Source organism: Xenia sp. Carnegie-2017, unplaced genomic scaffold (genome assembly GCF_021976095.1).
Source record: "Xenia sp. Carnegie-2017 unplaced genomic scaffold, XeniaSp_v1 HiC_scaffold_22, whole genome shotgun sequence".
Classification (NCBI taxonomy): Eukaryota; Metazoa; Cnidaria; class Anthozoa; order Malacalcyonacea; family Xeniidae; genus Xenia; species Xenia sp. Carnegie-2017.
Window position 1 is genome coordinate 9692226 of NW_025813485.1, and position 17825 is coordinate 9710050.

The 17825-nt window shown below is 35.7% G+C and overlaps 1 protein-coding gene across 2 annotated transcripts in view; it reads right to left on the bottom strand.

Moving 5' to 3' along the window:
- Positions 1-17825, bottom strand: part of LOC124445455 (DNA polymerase delta subunit 2-like) — a 93136-nt gene that overhangs the window by 55662 nt on the left and 19649 nt on the right. For both annotated transcript variants that reach the window (XM_046996179.1, XM_046996180.1), the window contains exons 3-6: positions 16993-17116; positions 14828-14957; positions 14658-14763; positions 9826-9915 (exon numbers count right to left, since the gene is read on the bottom strand). In XM_046996179.1, the coding sequence (XP_046852135.1) occupies positions 9826-9915; positions 14658-14763; positions 14828-14957; positions 16993-17116 (450 nt within the window). The remainder of the gene's footprint in view (positions 1-9825; positions 9916-14657; positions 14764-14827; positions 14958-16992; positions 17117-17825) is intronic.

A 17825-nucleotide genomic window follows, 5' to 3' on the forward strand; every position in this document is an offset into this window, starting at 1 on the left:
TTTTCGGTAACACAATTCGCACTCGAAAAATGGTTATTATTTGCAAAAAATTTACTGTCAGATGACCATTTGAATTCCAACTACCTATTCCATCAATGGTTTTTGCATATCTTGGGCGCTGATAACTTTAGCGACGTTTTCCTACGTTTTACTATCTACACTCTGTATTTTGCTGCAGTGTAAAAACATGGAGAGTGAGTGAAAATACTTTGGAGAAACAAGGTCGATCTCACGAATCAAACACGAGATTAGTATTAACTTTCAGGGAAACAGGTGGAGGTCATAGCGCAATGACTGCTTTCAACAAGGTGATGATTATGCCTGCCCCAGCTACCCACAGGATCTTCATAAAGATACAAAATGCAAACTTACTGCGAGTTGTTAAGCAGTTGGCAACTGATAGCACGATACACACTACTTTTGAACACAGAGATAAAAGTGGTAGTATTGGAGAATGTGAAGTGCCAATTGTCGGTAGCGGGCAAAAAAAAATTTTTTCTCATAACAGTAAGATGACGATTATTTCAACAGATTCGAAGAAATGCCTAAATGTAAAAGTCTTTTCGGATAAATGTCAAGACTGTCTTGAAATGAAAAAAAGCAAATGATCCGGGCTTCAATGCATGTAAGGCATCATTTAAGCGTAAAATTAATCATCAAGCAAGCGCCAACAACATGGAGACTCCATTGCTTCAAGGGACTTAACTATAAGAATACACATGGGGATAGTGATTGTTCTACATACAGCACCATTGTACAAAATAAACCATATGGAAATACTGCATTCCAAAGAAATTGACTTCCAACAAACAGATCAAACTAGCTTGTTGTAAAGGTTCGGCTGGCCAAGGCATGTTAACAGACAGCAATAATAGATGTTCTACAAACTATTACGAGTTGGCTATAAGAGACAGCTTGGATGACGTTGGTATAATGGTCAAGATAATAAAGGCATCATTTTGCAATATCGTATTGACTGAGGAAAATCCCCAACATCATCTTTGTCCAGAAGGCAAACGTAACTGGTGTGGGTAATGTCGAAACTTATGTAAGAACGGAAATAGGATCTTATGAAAAACCTTTATTACTTGTCACACGTAAAAAGTCAGTTTTCTTCCGTCGCTGGCTGTGAATGTAAAAGCTTGAAGTGTTTATTTGTGATGTAGAATAGTTATTTTGGAATAGTTATAAGTAAAAGTGAAAATTGTGTGTCGACTGCGCATACAAATTGGATAGCATATAGTCCCAAAAAGGAATCGGCATACGCATAACTGCTTTGTGCTAACGCGCAAAGGAGAAAATTGCTACAGGTACAAAAGAGACAGTGAGCATTGCAAACATAATTAGGGATCCAAGGATAGTGGAAAGTTTCTTAGGAAAAATGTTCCTAATCATGGCAAATAAAATTAGTTTCAAAAAAGCTTAGTACCGAACCTTGGCGTTTCAAAAAATGCTTTGATTTCCCGTGTCAAATAATATTTAGGCCCTTATATTGCAACTGGCATTCAAAGAAACAAAAAACACATCTGTGTCGGGACTTTTTATAATGATATTTGGATAAGTCAGTGATGCACTCTAGGCATGGCAAAGCTGAATAGAATTTAATGTTAATAAATAAGTGAATTAAGTGAATTTCCATGCTCTAAACAAGTTTCTTTGGAACTATCTTCTGCAATGTACGTACCATTCTTGTGTCTGCTTCTTCGCGGTCACATGTTAATTCTTCCCAGAAGTTTGTAAGCACGAACAACAACAGCCACATTTTAACCCTATGTGTTCCAATTGCTTTTAAGCTTTGTCATATTCGTGCCAAAGTTATTTCAAAAGTGCTTTTCGGTAACACAATTCGCACTCGAAAAATGGTTATTATTTGCAAAAAATTTACTGTCAGATGACCATTTGAATTCCAACTACCTATTCCATCAATGGTTTTTGCATATCTTGGGCGCTGATAACTTTAGCGACGTTTTCCTACGTTTTACTATCTACACTCTGTATTTTGCTGCAGTGTAAAAACATGGAGAGTGAGTGAAAATACTTTGGAGAAACAAGGTCGATCTCACGAATCAAACACGAGATTAGTATTAACTTTCAGGGAAACAGGTGGAGGTCATAGCGCAATGACTGCTTTCAACAAGGTGATGATTATGCCTGCCCCAGCTACCCACAGGATCTTCATAAAGATACAAAATGCAAACTTACTGCGAGTTGTTAAGCAGTTGGCAACTGATAGCACGATACACACTACTTTTGAACACAGAGATAAAAGTGGTAGTATTGGAGAATGTGAAGTGCCAATTGTCGGTAGCGGGCAAAAAAAAATTTTTTCTCATAACAGTAAGATGACGATTATTTCAACAGATTCGAAGAAATGCCTAAATGTAAAAGTCTTTTCGGATAAATGTCAAGACTGTCTTGAAATGAAAAAAAGCAAATGATCCGGGCTTCAATGCATGTAAGGCATCATTTAAGCGTAAAATTAATCATCAAGCAAGCGCCAACAACATGGAGACTCCATTGCTTCAAGGGACTTAACTATAAGAATACACATGGGGATAGTGATTGTTCTACATACAGCACCATTGTACAAAATAAACCATATGGAAATACTGCATTCCAAAGAAATTGACTTCCAACAAACAGATCAAACTAGCTTGTTGTAAAGGTTCGGCTGGCCAAGGCATGTTAACAGACAGCAATAATAGACGTTCTACAAACTATTACGAGTTGGCTATAAGAGACAGCTTGGATGACGTTGGTATAATGGTCAAGATAATAAAGGCATCATTTTGCAATATCGTATTGACTGAGGAAAATCCCCAACATCATCTTTGTCCAGAAGGCAAACGTAACTGGTGTGGGTAATGTCGAAACTTATGTAAGAACGGAAATAGGATCTTATGAAAAACCTTTATTACTTGTCACACGTAAAAAGTCAGTTTTCTTCCGTCGCTGGCTGTGAATGTAAAAGCTTGAAGTGTTTATTTGTGATGTAGAATAGTTATTTTGGAATAGTTATAAGTAAAAGTGAAAATTGTGTGTCGACTGCGCATACAAATTGGATAGCATATAGTCCCAAAAAGGAATCGGCATACGCATAACTGCTTTGTGCTAACGCGCAAAGGAGAAAATTGCTACAGGTACAAAGAGACAGTGAGCATTGCAAACATAATTAGGGATCCAAGGATAGTGGAAAGTTTCTTAGGAAAATGTTCCTAATCATGGCAAATAAAATTAGTTTCAAAAAAGCTTAGTACCGAACCTTGGCGTTTCAAAAAATGCTTTGATTTCCCGTGTCAAATAATATTTAGGCCCTTATATTGCAACTGGCATTCAAAGAAACAAAAAACACATCTGTGTCGGGACTTTTTATAATGATATTTGGATAAGTCAGTGATGCACTCTAGGCATGGCAAAGCTGAATAGAATTTAATGTTAATAAATAAGTGAATTAAGTGAATTTCCATGCTCTAAACAAGTTTCTTTGGAACTATCTTCTGCAATGTACGTACCATTCTTGTGTCTGCTTCTTCGCGGTCACATGTTAATTCTTCTACTTTAGTGCAGGTCATGTCATTGGCCAATCCTGTTAATCTATAGTATTCTTGTTCGTGTGTGATGAAAATGTCAACACCCTTCAACAGTAATGAATCGGTTGTTCTCTAAGCTTGTAAAAGAAATCTCAAAAACTCTTCTTTGTTCTTTCCATTGGACAAAAACTTTTTCCATTGACGAGGAGCACGCTGTTGATCACTGTAAATTTTTTTAAGACTGATCCATTGGAGCGACGCTTCTGTCTTTCCAAGTCTTTTATGCTGTAAGCTGGATATCGGTCTCCAACAAAGTCGACACTTTTTGCTATTGACAATGCAGCCATCTTTATGATTTTTGTCAACAAGTCACGGGCTAGCTCACCAAACATGTTTGATGTTACTTTCATAGCCTGGATTACAGCCATGGCATCAAGGATGAAAGCATTTCTGCCATCAATGTTTTTACAAGTGAATTTTGATTCTCAATCTCAATGGTACTGAGCAATTTGGACTTCGACGTCTTCACAAGGTTTCCATCGGTTGTTGCCAAGGGCGATGGAAATAGTACTAACGAGTATTGCATATTTTTCATGTCAAGATCACGGCTTCTTGCAATGAGTATCCTCTTAGCAAACAATTTTTTTGAGGTCTCCAATGCCAGAATCTCACCTTTTTTTGTCTTACTTGTGATCTTTTTGTTAATGGATGAAAATATTTTTAACTTTATCTTTTTAATTGGTTTGTAGATGTCAGGTTTCTCCGAAAGTATGTTTGTACGTATATAGGCTAATGCAGCAGCCTCAACTCTTTCGTACATGTTTTTCATGTCAGATTCAATATCAGTAGAGGCAACAGATCCATTACACACATGCACACGAGATTCATACTCGTTGTCAAATGGGTTTATCATGTGTTAGCTACTAAATCCATAACGTCTGCAACAGCGTTTGCATAGAATTACAGCGTAATTCTAGTTTTGTCTAAGTCTTTTATTCCTCTGCAAGTGCGAACAGAATATTTCTTCAAATTAAAATCAGATTCATATTCTTATTAAAAAGGTTGTCATTGACATGTGTTAAAAAATACCTTGCTACGTCTGACATATTTGCCACGTCTTGACACATTCTCCATTTTGCACTTCCTTTAGCCTGACCTAAGATCCATCGGTGAACTGCTCCTAAAAGGTGAAACCCAACTAAGCCGCCTTTCATCTTCGAATCTCTGTTAAAAGTTTGTTCGATTATCTGATCACACGGTACACTCGAGAACTGCCCATCTTTTTGTCTTTGGACAATCCAGCCATGTTCAATGTTTTCAGCAAAAACAATATATAGAATGACGACAGTTTTGTTAGTCTTAAAGTTAAAAGAAATTTTCAGCATTGATGACCCTTGTTGAAAGTTGGTTCACTTTCAATGCCAATGGAATATACTTATTTTAATATTAATGTCTTTCCCAAACTCATATGGACGGGTACTTTCCAGTAAAGACATTTCCAGCCAATAACAAGGTCCATATCTTGAATAGTTGATGCGATCAGTTGCAAAAAACTATGAAATCATTGATCTCAGCACTGAAAGAAGCAACTGCCAGTTGGATATTCTTGTTGCTCGAATGAAAAGAAATAACAACTGTATCATGTCAATGTACGTGGACCAAAACGAAAAAGTGTAGCTTTCTTCACAACGTTTTTCTACAAAAGAATAAAACACTTCTTTCCAAGAGATGAAACGAGCATCAGTTACACAATAGTCGGCAAAATTTTTTTGATGCAATGTATTAAATCCAAACTCAAAGAGCTCAGCTCCTCAGCTTCTCTATCTGACAGAGACTGGTAAAACACCAAAAAAACGAAGTCGTTGCATCGCCTCAAATATCACCTTATGCGCTCTAATACATCGGTTGTAGTGCTTTTCTGTTAGAACTCCATTGACTGAGCCGGACGCAACAATCTCCGATTTTATCATTATGTCCTAAATCATGATTTATAGTAATATAAGTAAAGCATTGTTCAATGTGATTTAAACATACAGATATAGCAGCTTAGTAATTAGTATGGCAAGATATTTTCTAAAGCACTAAAAGCAAATATGATTACCTATTACTTCTAGACCAGCGTCCGAGAATATTTTGCCAATAGCACTACAATAAGACATAATTGTATGAAATTCTCGAAGTCGAACAACAAATCGATGGCAATGTTCTTCTTCCTTCCATCGTATCATTTGGAACTTTGCATAGATGGCCTCATCAAATACAAGAACAATTTCGGGAATATTTAGACGTTGGCAAATGGAAGTACTCTGCTGCTGTATTTCGTTGCCTTTTGCCATGTCTGCAGCCGGACTATCAATCACTGGAAGGTAACCGATGTTGGAGACATCAGGAGCACTTGGGGCCAACTGACTATTAAATCCTGTCCAACCAGGTATTATATCTTCGATATCAATTGAATATATTCGGCATAGTATGTATGCAAAGCCAAGATGTATTCCAGTTTTCTGGAGGTGACGAGTGTTATGAAGATCAAGATCATGTTCAGTGTTATACGGATAAAGTGATAGTAAGCCTTTTTGTGTGTTATAGTAAGACTGGATACTGCGCTCAGGTACTTTCACATTTCGTATCTTTTTACTTACGGTCGCCTTACTGTTGTGAGCAAGCTCCCCTCTTTTAATGACAATTCCGTTTACAACATGTGTGGTACCTCTACCACTCAGAGTTTCTTCGTTGAAATCGTTATTATCCCAGACAATGGTGGTAAATTTTCCCACATTGATATTTCGTGGTATGATGACATCATCAGATGTATTACAAATTGAAGCCAGTGCCGAGTCATGATTACAAACGGTAGATGATGAAATTGAGTGACATGCAAAATATTTATAAGTTTCGTTGATCCAGATATTTGAGGCACAGTCATACCAAGAGCCAGTGATTTTGGCGTCTGTTTTTTTCCCTTACCTTCAGCATAAACGAGATCTTGACATATCGAAACGACTTTGCAAATTTGACTGCGAGTAAGCACTACTCTTTTATCTACTACGGGCTCATTTGAATATCCGAGTGTCCAAGATATGAAGTTTAACAGCTTTATTGGTAACGACTCAGTCGCTTGCTCCAGCGTTAGATCAGTTGATTCAGGTGGCCAGCCATCAACACCCTTGCTCTTCTGTAACAGTCGTGTACAATCGGGTTGGATCGTTCTGCTAAGCTGTTTTCTTCTTCGTGCAATCCGTCTTCCTCTTGGCTGTCATCTTTATTCGCTTCCAACAAATCGTTGGAGTACACAAGTGTTCCTTTCACCATAGTCTTAGATAAATGGAAGATTTCTTGTGGGTACCGTAGCTCTATCCTCTTCTTTAGGCGTTTTGCTTCGTATTTTACAACATTGCCGTCAATTTCTTGAATAAAGCCGATAAATTTCTTTAGAAGATAGCTCAAAAGCAAGATTTCTTTGCCTCATTGATTCGTTTCTCCATCGCTTTTATATAAAATAAATGAAAGGCTTTGTCGTAAACTGTTGGTTCAGTAACGGAAGGTTTAGTATTCTTCATGTTCGACAAGGTTTTTGTATACTTTTGGTAGCATTTTTTATGATACCTGGCTTCAATTGCAACACAGTCCTTTCCTCTTATATGTAGTAAAACACTTTCATCGTTTCTCATTTCGGCAGCCTTAAACAGCAATTCGGCCGTTTTGGTTTGTGCCAGAGAAAGATATTTCTTCACACGTTTCTTTGAAGCCCAAAACGTATAATCTAAATTGGAGAAAGCCATTTCCAAATAACATTATGAAATATTTTTTGTATGTTAAGCATGAGTTATTTAAGTTCATACCGTATTAGTGACATATATTGGTCCATATTCTTTGCAGATTAAAAAAAATTTTAGAAGAATATTAGAAGAGGTCGAATATTAGACTCGCCACATTTTCTTTTAAAACCAAATGATTGTCTAGTTGTTCGTTGTACTTTTTCTTTTGGGTCTTCATGTTCATCTTTCAAGGATAAAGGTGCACTTGACGCTATTTTCTGAGCTCTTTTGAGTTTAGTAATATCAGTAAAACTTCTATGACATGCTAGGTGATACGACAATGCCTCAGGCAATTTTCTAATGTTTTGGACTTCTTTTGGTATATATTTCGATGACGTTTTAGCAATTTCCCAATTTATATGATATTTTTCATGCTGTAGAAGTTCAAGCCATTCTCTTCTTCGGTTAAGTATTGTCTTTAGAGTCTTATCTGAAAATTATTTTTAGGACCATTTTTCCTGTCATAGTCAACGATGCATAAATCCGCCATAATATTGCTTTACATTTCTAATCTTTGAAACTTTCATTTATGTAGTTTGAACAGGAATTTGCGTTCGCATTTACATTATACTGTTTGAAAGCTCCTCTTAGCTTTCCAGTTGCTGGTTCAACAAAACTCAAGGAACTGTATCTTTCAACACATTTATTGAACACACTTACAATGTCTAGCTACATTAATTTATTTACATCTATTTATACTAACTGTTTCGTGCGATAGGAAACAACTTGTTTCGTGCAAAGATGACATCCAACCATTAATTAGGAAACTGAGTGTGTGAGTCATCAGGAAATTATGAGCACATACTTCAAGTAAAGGAAACTACACCAAAAATTTCTCAAAAAGAGCTGTTCTTTACTATGGTTTCAAATAACATATTTTTTTCTTATTCATGCAATCTAAATCACGCAACAGCACTAAATGCATTTACGAAGAAATTCCTCAACAAATACACGGATTATTTATAATTTATCACCATCACCTTAAGTTAAAGTTGTCAATATTACATTCCAGCATTAAAAAGTCTTACACGGTCATAATTTCGAGGGATTGAGGCATAATTTAAGGAAGTGCTACGAATGGAATTATTTCATTATCCTTAGAAGAAATTAAAGATGGCGGCTTTTTATTATTGATGAGTGATGATTAAAACTGCGAATTAGAAAAAACTGCGGGTCTAGGACTTGGGAACTCTTCGGATTTGGATTCAGCGTAGTCGAAAATGTCAAGATGACAAAAAAATTACTCAGTTCTAAGGGGTGCCGAATGAAGCTGAAAGATATCGTACCACAACATACGGACTAAAGTGAATAAACCTTTTTTATATTCTAATCGTTTTGCGAGTGTATTGACTATACTACGTTTTTTAAAATTGCTCATTTGCATAATTAAAATAGTCCATATTTTCGATATACTTTTTTCGATATCGCAATTTTCAGATATCGCAACAGCCTAAGTACCGATTGTTTCTAATTTATACTATACAGGACGGTCAATTTAAAAAAGAGCACCAAGTTAATCTACAATTCCGCTTAATGCTTAATCCTATTCTTAAAAGTTTGGTTCTTTCAACAAAAAGTGAACACTTTGATTCAGTCGATCTGCAAACATCTACTCCACTAATAACGTGGCCTGAACTTTCGTTAGCTCGATCAAGTGTTTCAATTGCGCTTTATTTGACACAATTAAGCTCTTTCAAACGTTTTTAACGGTAACTTAAGTCACACTATAAAAATGGTCATTATATTTGCAACAATTTACTGTCATACGAAACAATGAACGTAAAAGATTGGACTAAAACAATCAAATAAAAATGCTTCAATAAAAATCGGAGAAATTGATGCACGATCTGAGTTGGCCTAACCAGGTTAACATGCCTGGTTGGCTAGATGTCGTTAGAAACAATTTTGAGCCCATTTTATATATATAAAAACTCCCATATAAGCTGAACTAAAAACTTTCTCACACATCACTGGTGCAACAAATATAGTTCATTTAAATTCAAATGACAACAACCTGTTGTTGAAAAGTTTATTGCTGAACATCTACATTCTCAATATATTTTGGAGCATCTATTTTTTGAGTGTATTTTCCCCAACATCTATTTTCTAATTGTTACATATTACGTTAATTATAGACTGTAATCAAATGCTTTAATATACAGTTAAAACAACAACACCTTTCTTGGAAGATTTCTAGGGCAACTTAGGGATTTTTTTATCTCAATTGGTACACCAAGGTACAGGTTAATTCTCAAAAAACCTTGCAATAATTAAGAAGAGAATTATACTAAGAAACTTTTCTAAACAAGTGGACACTTCTTTTCATTTGTAGTTTGTGTGCGCTTTTTGCTTGTTATTGTGAAAAATTAGGTATACTTAAATCCCAAACAAAAGGAGGCCGTAAAAAGGGAAATCTCAGCTGCGTAAATTGAAATTTCATGAGCGTTTCATGTTGGAACTAAATCAATACAACTTACTTTAGATTCTTTGTCTTTATCTCTCGTGCATGCACTTAGTGAGTTACCACAGATCACGATTCGAACAACTTTTCTGATCTTGTCATGATCCTAAATAAAAATGAAAGTGTGTTTGTAAGTGTTGCGTTTGATGAAGTCTAAGTTATAGTTGTTTTTGTCAAAAACACGTTTGAGATAGTTGTTTTCGTTGTTTTCGAGCGTCTGGTGAATCACATATGATTTGTGCATGTGTTGTTACTGTTCTCATTGTGGTGGCTTTGTGTGATGTAGGGTTGTACGATGATTGGTTAATATTCGGTCAGTGTGTGTTGGGTTGCGATAAACTGTGGTTCGTAGTTTTCGGTTGTCATGTTTTACCAAACAGTCCAGAAAAGGAAGAGTTCCGTTTTCTTCGACACCTTTGGTAAATTGTATGTGGCATCATTAGTCCCGTCTGCATGTAGTGCTGTGATTGTGCCATCAAAAATTGAGAGAACTCATAACAACGACAGTAAGTGACACTTTACTTGCTAGGATACAAACTATGGCAGATGAGCACTGGCTCGAAAATACTATAACTGCTCATAAACACTTTCTCATGTCATATGACTCACATGAACACGATCAGTCAAGGCTGCCCCTTTTGAGCCAGTGCTCATCTGCTCATAAGACCAATGAAGGTGCAGCCTTAACTGCTGCTATTATCATTACGTATATCTGTACGCAAATGAACGTGTTCATATGAGTCATGTGACATGAGCATTTGAGCAAGTGTTTACGAGCAGTTATAAGTAGTTTTGAGCCACTGCTTATCTGCAAATAAGACCAATGAAGGTGGAGCCTTAACTGATCTTATCGACATTATGCATATCTGTATGTAAATAAACGTAATCGTGTGAGTCATGTGACATGAGCATTTGAGTAAGTGTTTATGATCTGTTATAAGTAGTTTTAGCAAGAGCTCATGTGTGTATTAGGTGGTAATGATCGTTTTTCTCCTTTGCAAATACAATTCACCATTTTTTTTATAAACGTACTTATCAATTAACAGTACAAACTCAACTGAGAGCAAAGTATAATATCAAGAAAATTTTATGTTTGTCAAAGCAATTACACATGCAGTTGATTTATACTTTAGTTTACAGCTACTGTCAACAAAATCAAAAAGATGCTAAAAAATGAACGTCGTTGTGTTTCTGTATAAATTAACATCAGCTCTACTCAAGTTGCGTTTAACAGATTTTCAAAGTACATCTTTTGAGATTTAGAAGGTCCAAGGTACTTTAGAAATTGGAAGGCTTCGGATTCTGTGCACGATCAACAAAAAGGAACCATCGATCTTCCTCTGTCAACATGTCCAAACAGTTGCCATAATCTGTCAAAGGTTCAGGTTGATTTCCACCGTTTTCAGATACTCGTAGCTCTTGAATCTTTTTACTGAGAGATTCCACTTCAATCAAATAAATAAGATCACTGTGATCAATCTCTCCTACTTTTACCGTGTCCGCATGCATTTGATGAAAAAGGGATGCCATATTTCTTTTTTTTATTTTCAATCTCCAGTCAATAAGCCAAAGCACAACAGCAAAAGTTAAGGTAAACAGCAGTTCCGAAAATGACCTTCAACTATATACTCGTTCATCTAATAAATATACAATGAGGGCTTTCTGGTGTTTTATTGGAAGGAATAAAAAAATTACATTTTCACATATTATCCAAGACTTCCGCTTTTACTCTGTAGCTAATACAGTCTAGGCACCCATTGATCGTTAAAGTAATAAAAATTAATGATACGATTTACAATGTTCTTGTATTTTTCAAAAACTTAAACGTTTACGATTATGTATCATTGCGACAAAAAAAAAGCCAAAAAAAATCCAATTTAAGATTTAAAGGACATTGGCAACGAAAATTTTTTTTCATACGTTTATCATAGATAGCTATGGAATACTTAATTTCGTGTTTTCGTGTCTCTTTTGAATTTTGCTGTTGAGAAAATTTGACATAAAGTTGAATCCTTAACCGCCATTTTGGAAAAAAAGCCTTATGCTAAATTATGCCGGAATACATTACTGACGTCATTGGCTGGTATCCACTGAATGACACAATATAAAATAATAGTATTATAATAATATATAGCACATTTGTTCACTGGAATTTTAAAACAAAAACAACAGTCGGCGGTTGTTAAGATTAACAAAAGTTGTGTAGTTTATCACGCTTATATACTTTTCCAATATTTAGTCGTGATAAGACGTAGAAACGTTTATTTTAGCAGATCTTACAACTCGGCTTTGCCGACATACCAAGTGTAAGCTCAGACAACAACAAGCGCGTTTTATACACTGAACATTTCGTGCAATAGAAATATTTCATTTTCCCATATTACAAACCTGTGACCAACAAATAAGTTATACGTGTAATTCATTATTTGTATACATAAGAGTTTTTGAAAGATTATGTAGTTTTATATAGGTGATAAGCTATAAGCCGCTATGTTTTGTTCTTGACTGTAGAGTTTCGTTTATCCGTAATGTTTTACGTGCGTGTTTGCGTGCACAATGTACAAGTACACTTTTCGATTAACTTTATAACTAATGAATGAATACAAGTTTTGGGTGGATCACTCATGCATTTTGCTTTTGCGCAGTTTGTGACAAACCTTCGACAATGTATGGCATCGCAATTGCAGATCATAACAAAGAACATCAAAGAGCGTCTGTCTAAGACTTTAAATTTACGGTCTTTCGTGATAACATCAGACGGAAAATACCGTAATATGCTTGTTAGATTGATGACATGAACGTCAAGTACACACCAAAGATATCTTTTACGAACACGCTGCACGGATTTGTTGTCACGATACATTGCCTATAAAAGCTGATGCACAATGAAATGATGCCCATAATTAGAAAGGTATATTTCAGTTTAGATTACTTTTTAAACATGTATTGCCCGGTGTACGGTTGCAACAGCGACTTCAAAAAAAAGAAGAATGATGTTCATTTCTTTCGGTTCCCTCATCGAAAATCAGAAGCACAGCAAAAGAGAAGAAAACTATGGATTGATTTTTGCAAAAGGAAATCATTCGAGCCATTGGCGAACAGCAGAATTTGCTCGCTCCATTTTGCAGAGGACGCGTACGAAACAGGGTGTACAAAAAAATTTCTTCATCAAATAAAGTGCGAGGAATCATCTATCAATAGATCCTCATCAGACAGGGGCCAGTTTTCTTCAAGATGCCGACACACGTCTATCTTTAACACACTTTCTGAGAGCATATTGTCCCTAAATTCTTGGTGTGTTGTCAAGCAATTTACTCCTTGAGTTTCCGTTTGGCCTAGCAAAGCCTCATACTCATCGTATTCAAGCGCTTTTTCGTAGCAACAAAAACACTCGATTGCCTTTTTTGACAAAGTACAATGTCAATGTCCACACTTACACCAACTAAGAGTTTGAAGGCGCCAAGCATTTGCTTTCTCAAATTCAGCATGTATTTCATTCTCCGACGAGGACAAGTCGCTCTGCTCACTCTCCTGTTCGGAACCGCTTTCTTCACTAGTTTCGGCCTTCACTTCAGGTTCATATTGATAGGGCAGAACCTCACCCGGTTGATTTTCGTGTATGTCATCCATTACAGCAAAAAAACCCGTAAAATACGCTTTAAATGTGTTTTAACGCAGTCAATCACAAAGTATATTGTATTGTTGTTTTGACTGCTCACCAGCCAATGACGTCACTACCCTCGAGATAATTTTATCAAAATTTTATCCAAGATGGCGCAATTTATAAAACTTTTGCTGCAAATATCTCAGCAACAAAATATTTTTGAGAAAAAATTTTTCTATTTTAGTTGTTAGACATCACAAAGGTTCAAAAATATGCCATAAAAATTTTCGTTGCCAATGTCCTTTAAATGTTTCAACTGTATACAGAAGAATTATCCATGGTCTTGCATGTAGTCTGTTATCAATGTTCTCCAGTTTGCACCAAGAAAATGATCGTATAAGTTTTCAGTATGCCATATTACATCTTTACAATTCTTCTATCGTAATGCCTGTTTATTGGAAAAAACAACAAGCATCCGTTGGTTTCGTCAACGCCACTTCCCACTGAAACCAACTTTAAAGGCAGAAGATGAGAAACATGTTGCCAGCACCTTATCCATGTTCGCTTCTGGTTTGACACGAAGATAGGTCTTAATCAAAACTTCTTCTGTTATAATCTCTGAAGATATTTTAACTCCTTCATTTCTCAAAGTCTGATAAAGGTTTAAGAAAACCACTTGACCTGCTTGATCTTTCAAGTTCGACATGTTTTTCTTTTTAAATTGTTTTTGAGAAAGAATTTTTTTATTTCACAGCCGTCATGTTTATCGCCCTTTATATCTGTTTCATTTCCCATTCATCGTGTTAACCTATTACACTTAACTTTCCCCTGTTTCCAGTTGACACTCGCGCACCCAGAACTTTCACGAACTGGAAACTAATTGACACGAGTAAGAGCTCCTGAAAATGCTGATGTCAGCGGTTCTATAGCTTTACCCTTTCTACTTATTGTCAGTAAAACTTAGATTCACAAGTGAAAAATTTCGTATGTCCAATGAGAATCAAAATACGGCGTTTTTCACAAGAAAAGAAAACCATAAGTCCAATCGGATCTTCAGAAATTTCAGCCAGAAGGTTTTTATTTCATTTTTATTAAATTTAAGAGATGCAATGAATGATAACACCAAATCAAGACCAACATAAATTGCATTCAGAAAGTTTACACAGTGTATGACTCGTGTGAATTTTGGCCACTTATCACAATACTGCAAAGTTACTATAGAAACTTTGCACCAAAAACTTTACCTTCATGCAACCAAGCTGCCCAGTCATTAGATCAATAAGCATTTGAAGCTGAAGACAATCATGACCCTTTTTTCCAAAATGAAGACCAGTCATGATTGCGACAAAGCTGAAAAACACATTGAATCGAAAAATTGAGAAAAATCCAAACTATAATCATCAAAAAAATTTACCAATCTTCTCCATTAAGAAGAGTTTGATCCTTAGTAGGATCTTCTTGTTCCGGCAATCCACATAAGCAATAATTTTCCACTGCAAAATATCCAGCATCATCCTCAAACCCAAGCACAGCGATAATCAAGCCTACAAAAACGACAAATAGGGAATTTTGTTGTTTGAAATTACAGTTCAATCAAAGATGCTAGTAATTAAAAAAGACTCCTTAAGACAAAGTTTTCAAATAGGCAAAATGGATGACAAATATTACTGTCTACATGATAAAAAGGCCATCACCAAGAATGCACGCAAGCCACTTCAAAAAAGCAGAAGTTTGTGATCTGGTATGTATTCTTGCATTAAATATGTTTACACCATACATTGAATTTTGAAAATAGTTCTAAAGACAGCTAATACCATAGTGAATGGTACAAGTAATATAATAAGTTGATAGTTCTTAAAAGAACTGTTTTCAGTAAAGAGCACTAAACCAATAGTTCTAAATTAAAAGACACGATGCATTTCGGCAGACTACTCTTCAGTTGTCAACGTCTGCTAAATGAAAACATACAATCTACCGATATTTATAATGACAAGAAAGAGCGTCATCTCCAAAAGGGGGGAGATGACGCTCAAAACAGGGATAAATTAAAAACATAACAATTAAAAACGCGTAACTGAAAGAATGAACGGCATTTCATAATGATTCTAAAATTGTCGTCTGAATAAGAATCAGCACAATGGGAGTTATTCAAGAGATGTTTACCAATCGCGGAGTCACATGAAATTAAATTACTTTTCGTACAATCACGTTTTGGTTGTTGTCTTGAGGGGACCGTTCCATTTCTGATTGAAGTTGGCACATGCTGTTTCATCCTATCACTCAACCTTTGAGACGTTCTACGTACATAGCGAGCATCACACTCACATTTATATTCATAAATTACGTTGCTTAAAAGTTGTGCCGGTAAAGATTCTTTTGGGGTGGGTGGTAAAATAGTTCTTTTCGAAAAATAAAGATAACATTGCTCGCCAAAAACGAATTCTCCGTAATATTCTTAGTTTCCCTTTCAATATCATTAGAAGCCTTACCCATCCATGAAAGTTTGATAAACACAGGGCATTTAGCTGGACCTAAAGGCCTGTTCTGCTCATTTTTTGTGGATGGAAAAGTTTATCAAGCATTTTTTCCGGATATTCATTTGAGAGAAATATCTTTTTCAATGAGTTGAGATCACCCTCAATGAACTCCTCTGATGACAGTCTAAGCGTTCGCTTTATTAAGCACTTTACTAAAAAAATCTTTTCTCTGTGTGAAGAAAAGAGTCAAAGCGTGTGTGCAAACCGTGGACCGACTCTGAGATAGAGTTACTTCTCCAAGCAGTTTAGAAATTTCTAGCAAAAAAAAGTCAAACTTTGAACCCAATCAAAAATTCTATCTGATTGCACTGTTTACAATAGCTACGCCGTCTGCCGTCACATAGCTAACGCAGTGCTTTTCATGTCATCTCAAGATCATTCACTACGACTCGCTATAAACTACGTATATATCTTACAGAATCACTATTATTTATGACCGATTGAAAAAATATAGCTGTCTTTTCAGCACATGAGTTTATCCCACGATGACAAGCACACATAACGATCCAACGCGAGTATTTCTCTCGCAAGCGCTTTGAGAAATGATGAAAACCAACTTCATTACTATTTTCATTCTTTTTTATTAAGTTTGGACAGCGAGAATCGTTGTTACAAACACAACAAACACATCATGTTTTAGTCATCCTTTCGGACTACTGATTCAGTATTCACATTTTCTACCGTCGATTTTTATTGACTATAGAAGCTACACATTATACTCCCAGAACCACTGTTATTGACAAAAGATTTAAAAACATATTTGCATCAAAAAACTGCCAAAAAACACATTAGTAGTCATGATTTTTCAAGTCAAAAGTCAATGCAGTATAAGAATATATGATAAAGCCGTTACAATGTACGCAAAGTTTACAGTTTGTACCACGTGACATATCAAAATCTACACGTGCTCCTATTGGCGAAGTGGTGGATTTCATCAGCTAAAACATTCACCCATAACAATCCACATCACAATCATAAGATGAATTGGTAAAATGTATAGCTTTGTGTAGCAATACCTGAAACAAATAACATAAAAATTTACCTGTAATAAGATATTCAGAAGGAATGTTCCCAACAAGCTTCACTCGCTGAGCTTCGTCCTCAAGAATTAAGTAGTCGTTTTCGCTTATGTATTTCTCTCTTAAAGGTTGAGGTATAACGTTGTTCTAAAATGTGAAAAAATCCAATTTTTAATTGCCCGTGATTTGTTTGCATTTTTATATTTCAAATAAGCCTCTTGATATATAGATCGGCCTTCACTATCACCTAGTTGAGAATAACCTCGTAAAGTTGCGACAAAAATCGCTGTACAGGTTTAGTAAAAAAAAGTAGACAATTTCATATGTTTGTAATAGTATGGGTACTTTATCATTAAGCCCAGGATGTTAAACAACTCATACTAGAAAAAATATATGGAAAATTTGGATAAATTCACATTCTACTTTTTTATTGGTTTTTTCGCTAAGAAGTTACGTCAGATATGCACCCGAAGCAATGTCACAATGCAAGCTAAACGATGAGACAATCACACTAGCAGAAAACTATCTATAGAAACAAAAATTATGTGGGATAAAAACGAGCGAGAATTAGACAAGAGGGCGATCCTACATTTAATCCAACCGTAGACTCGTCTACGCTTACTGCTGTTATGTCAAACATGAATACCTCCAAATGATCGTAATAAAGTAAATGGTTTGAACCCGGGAGTATCTACATTTACAAACATGTAATAAATTGACGAACTACACAATTTACTCCATCAGCTACTGCCAAACAAGATTCTTGGGCGATGGAGTCGGAAACAACTCGTGCATGTGACACAAATAAGAGGAGTGTAGGATCGAGATGCATAGAGCTTAGGTTATGCTAATTATT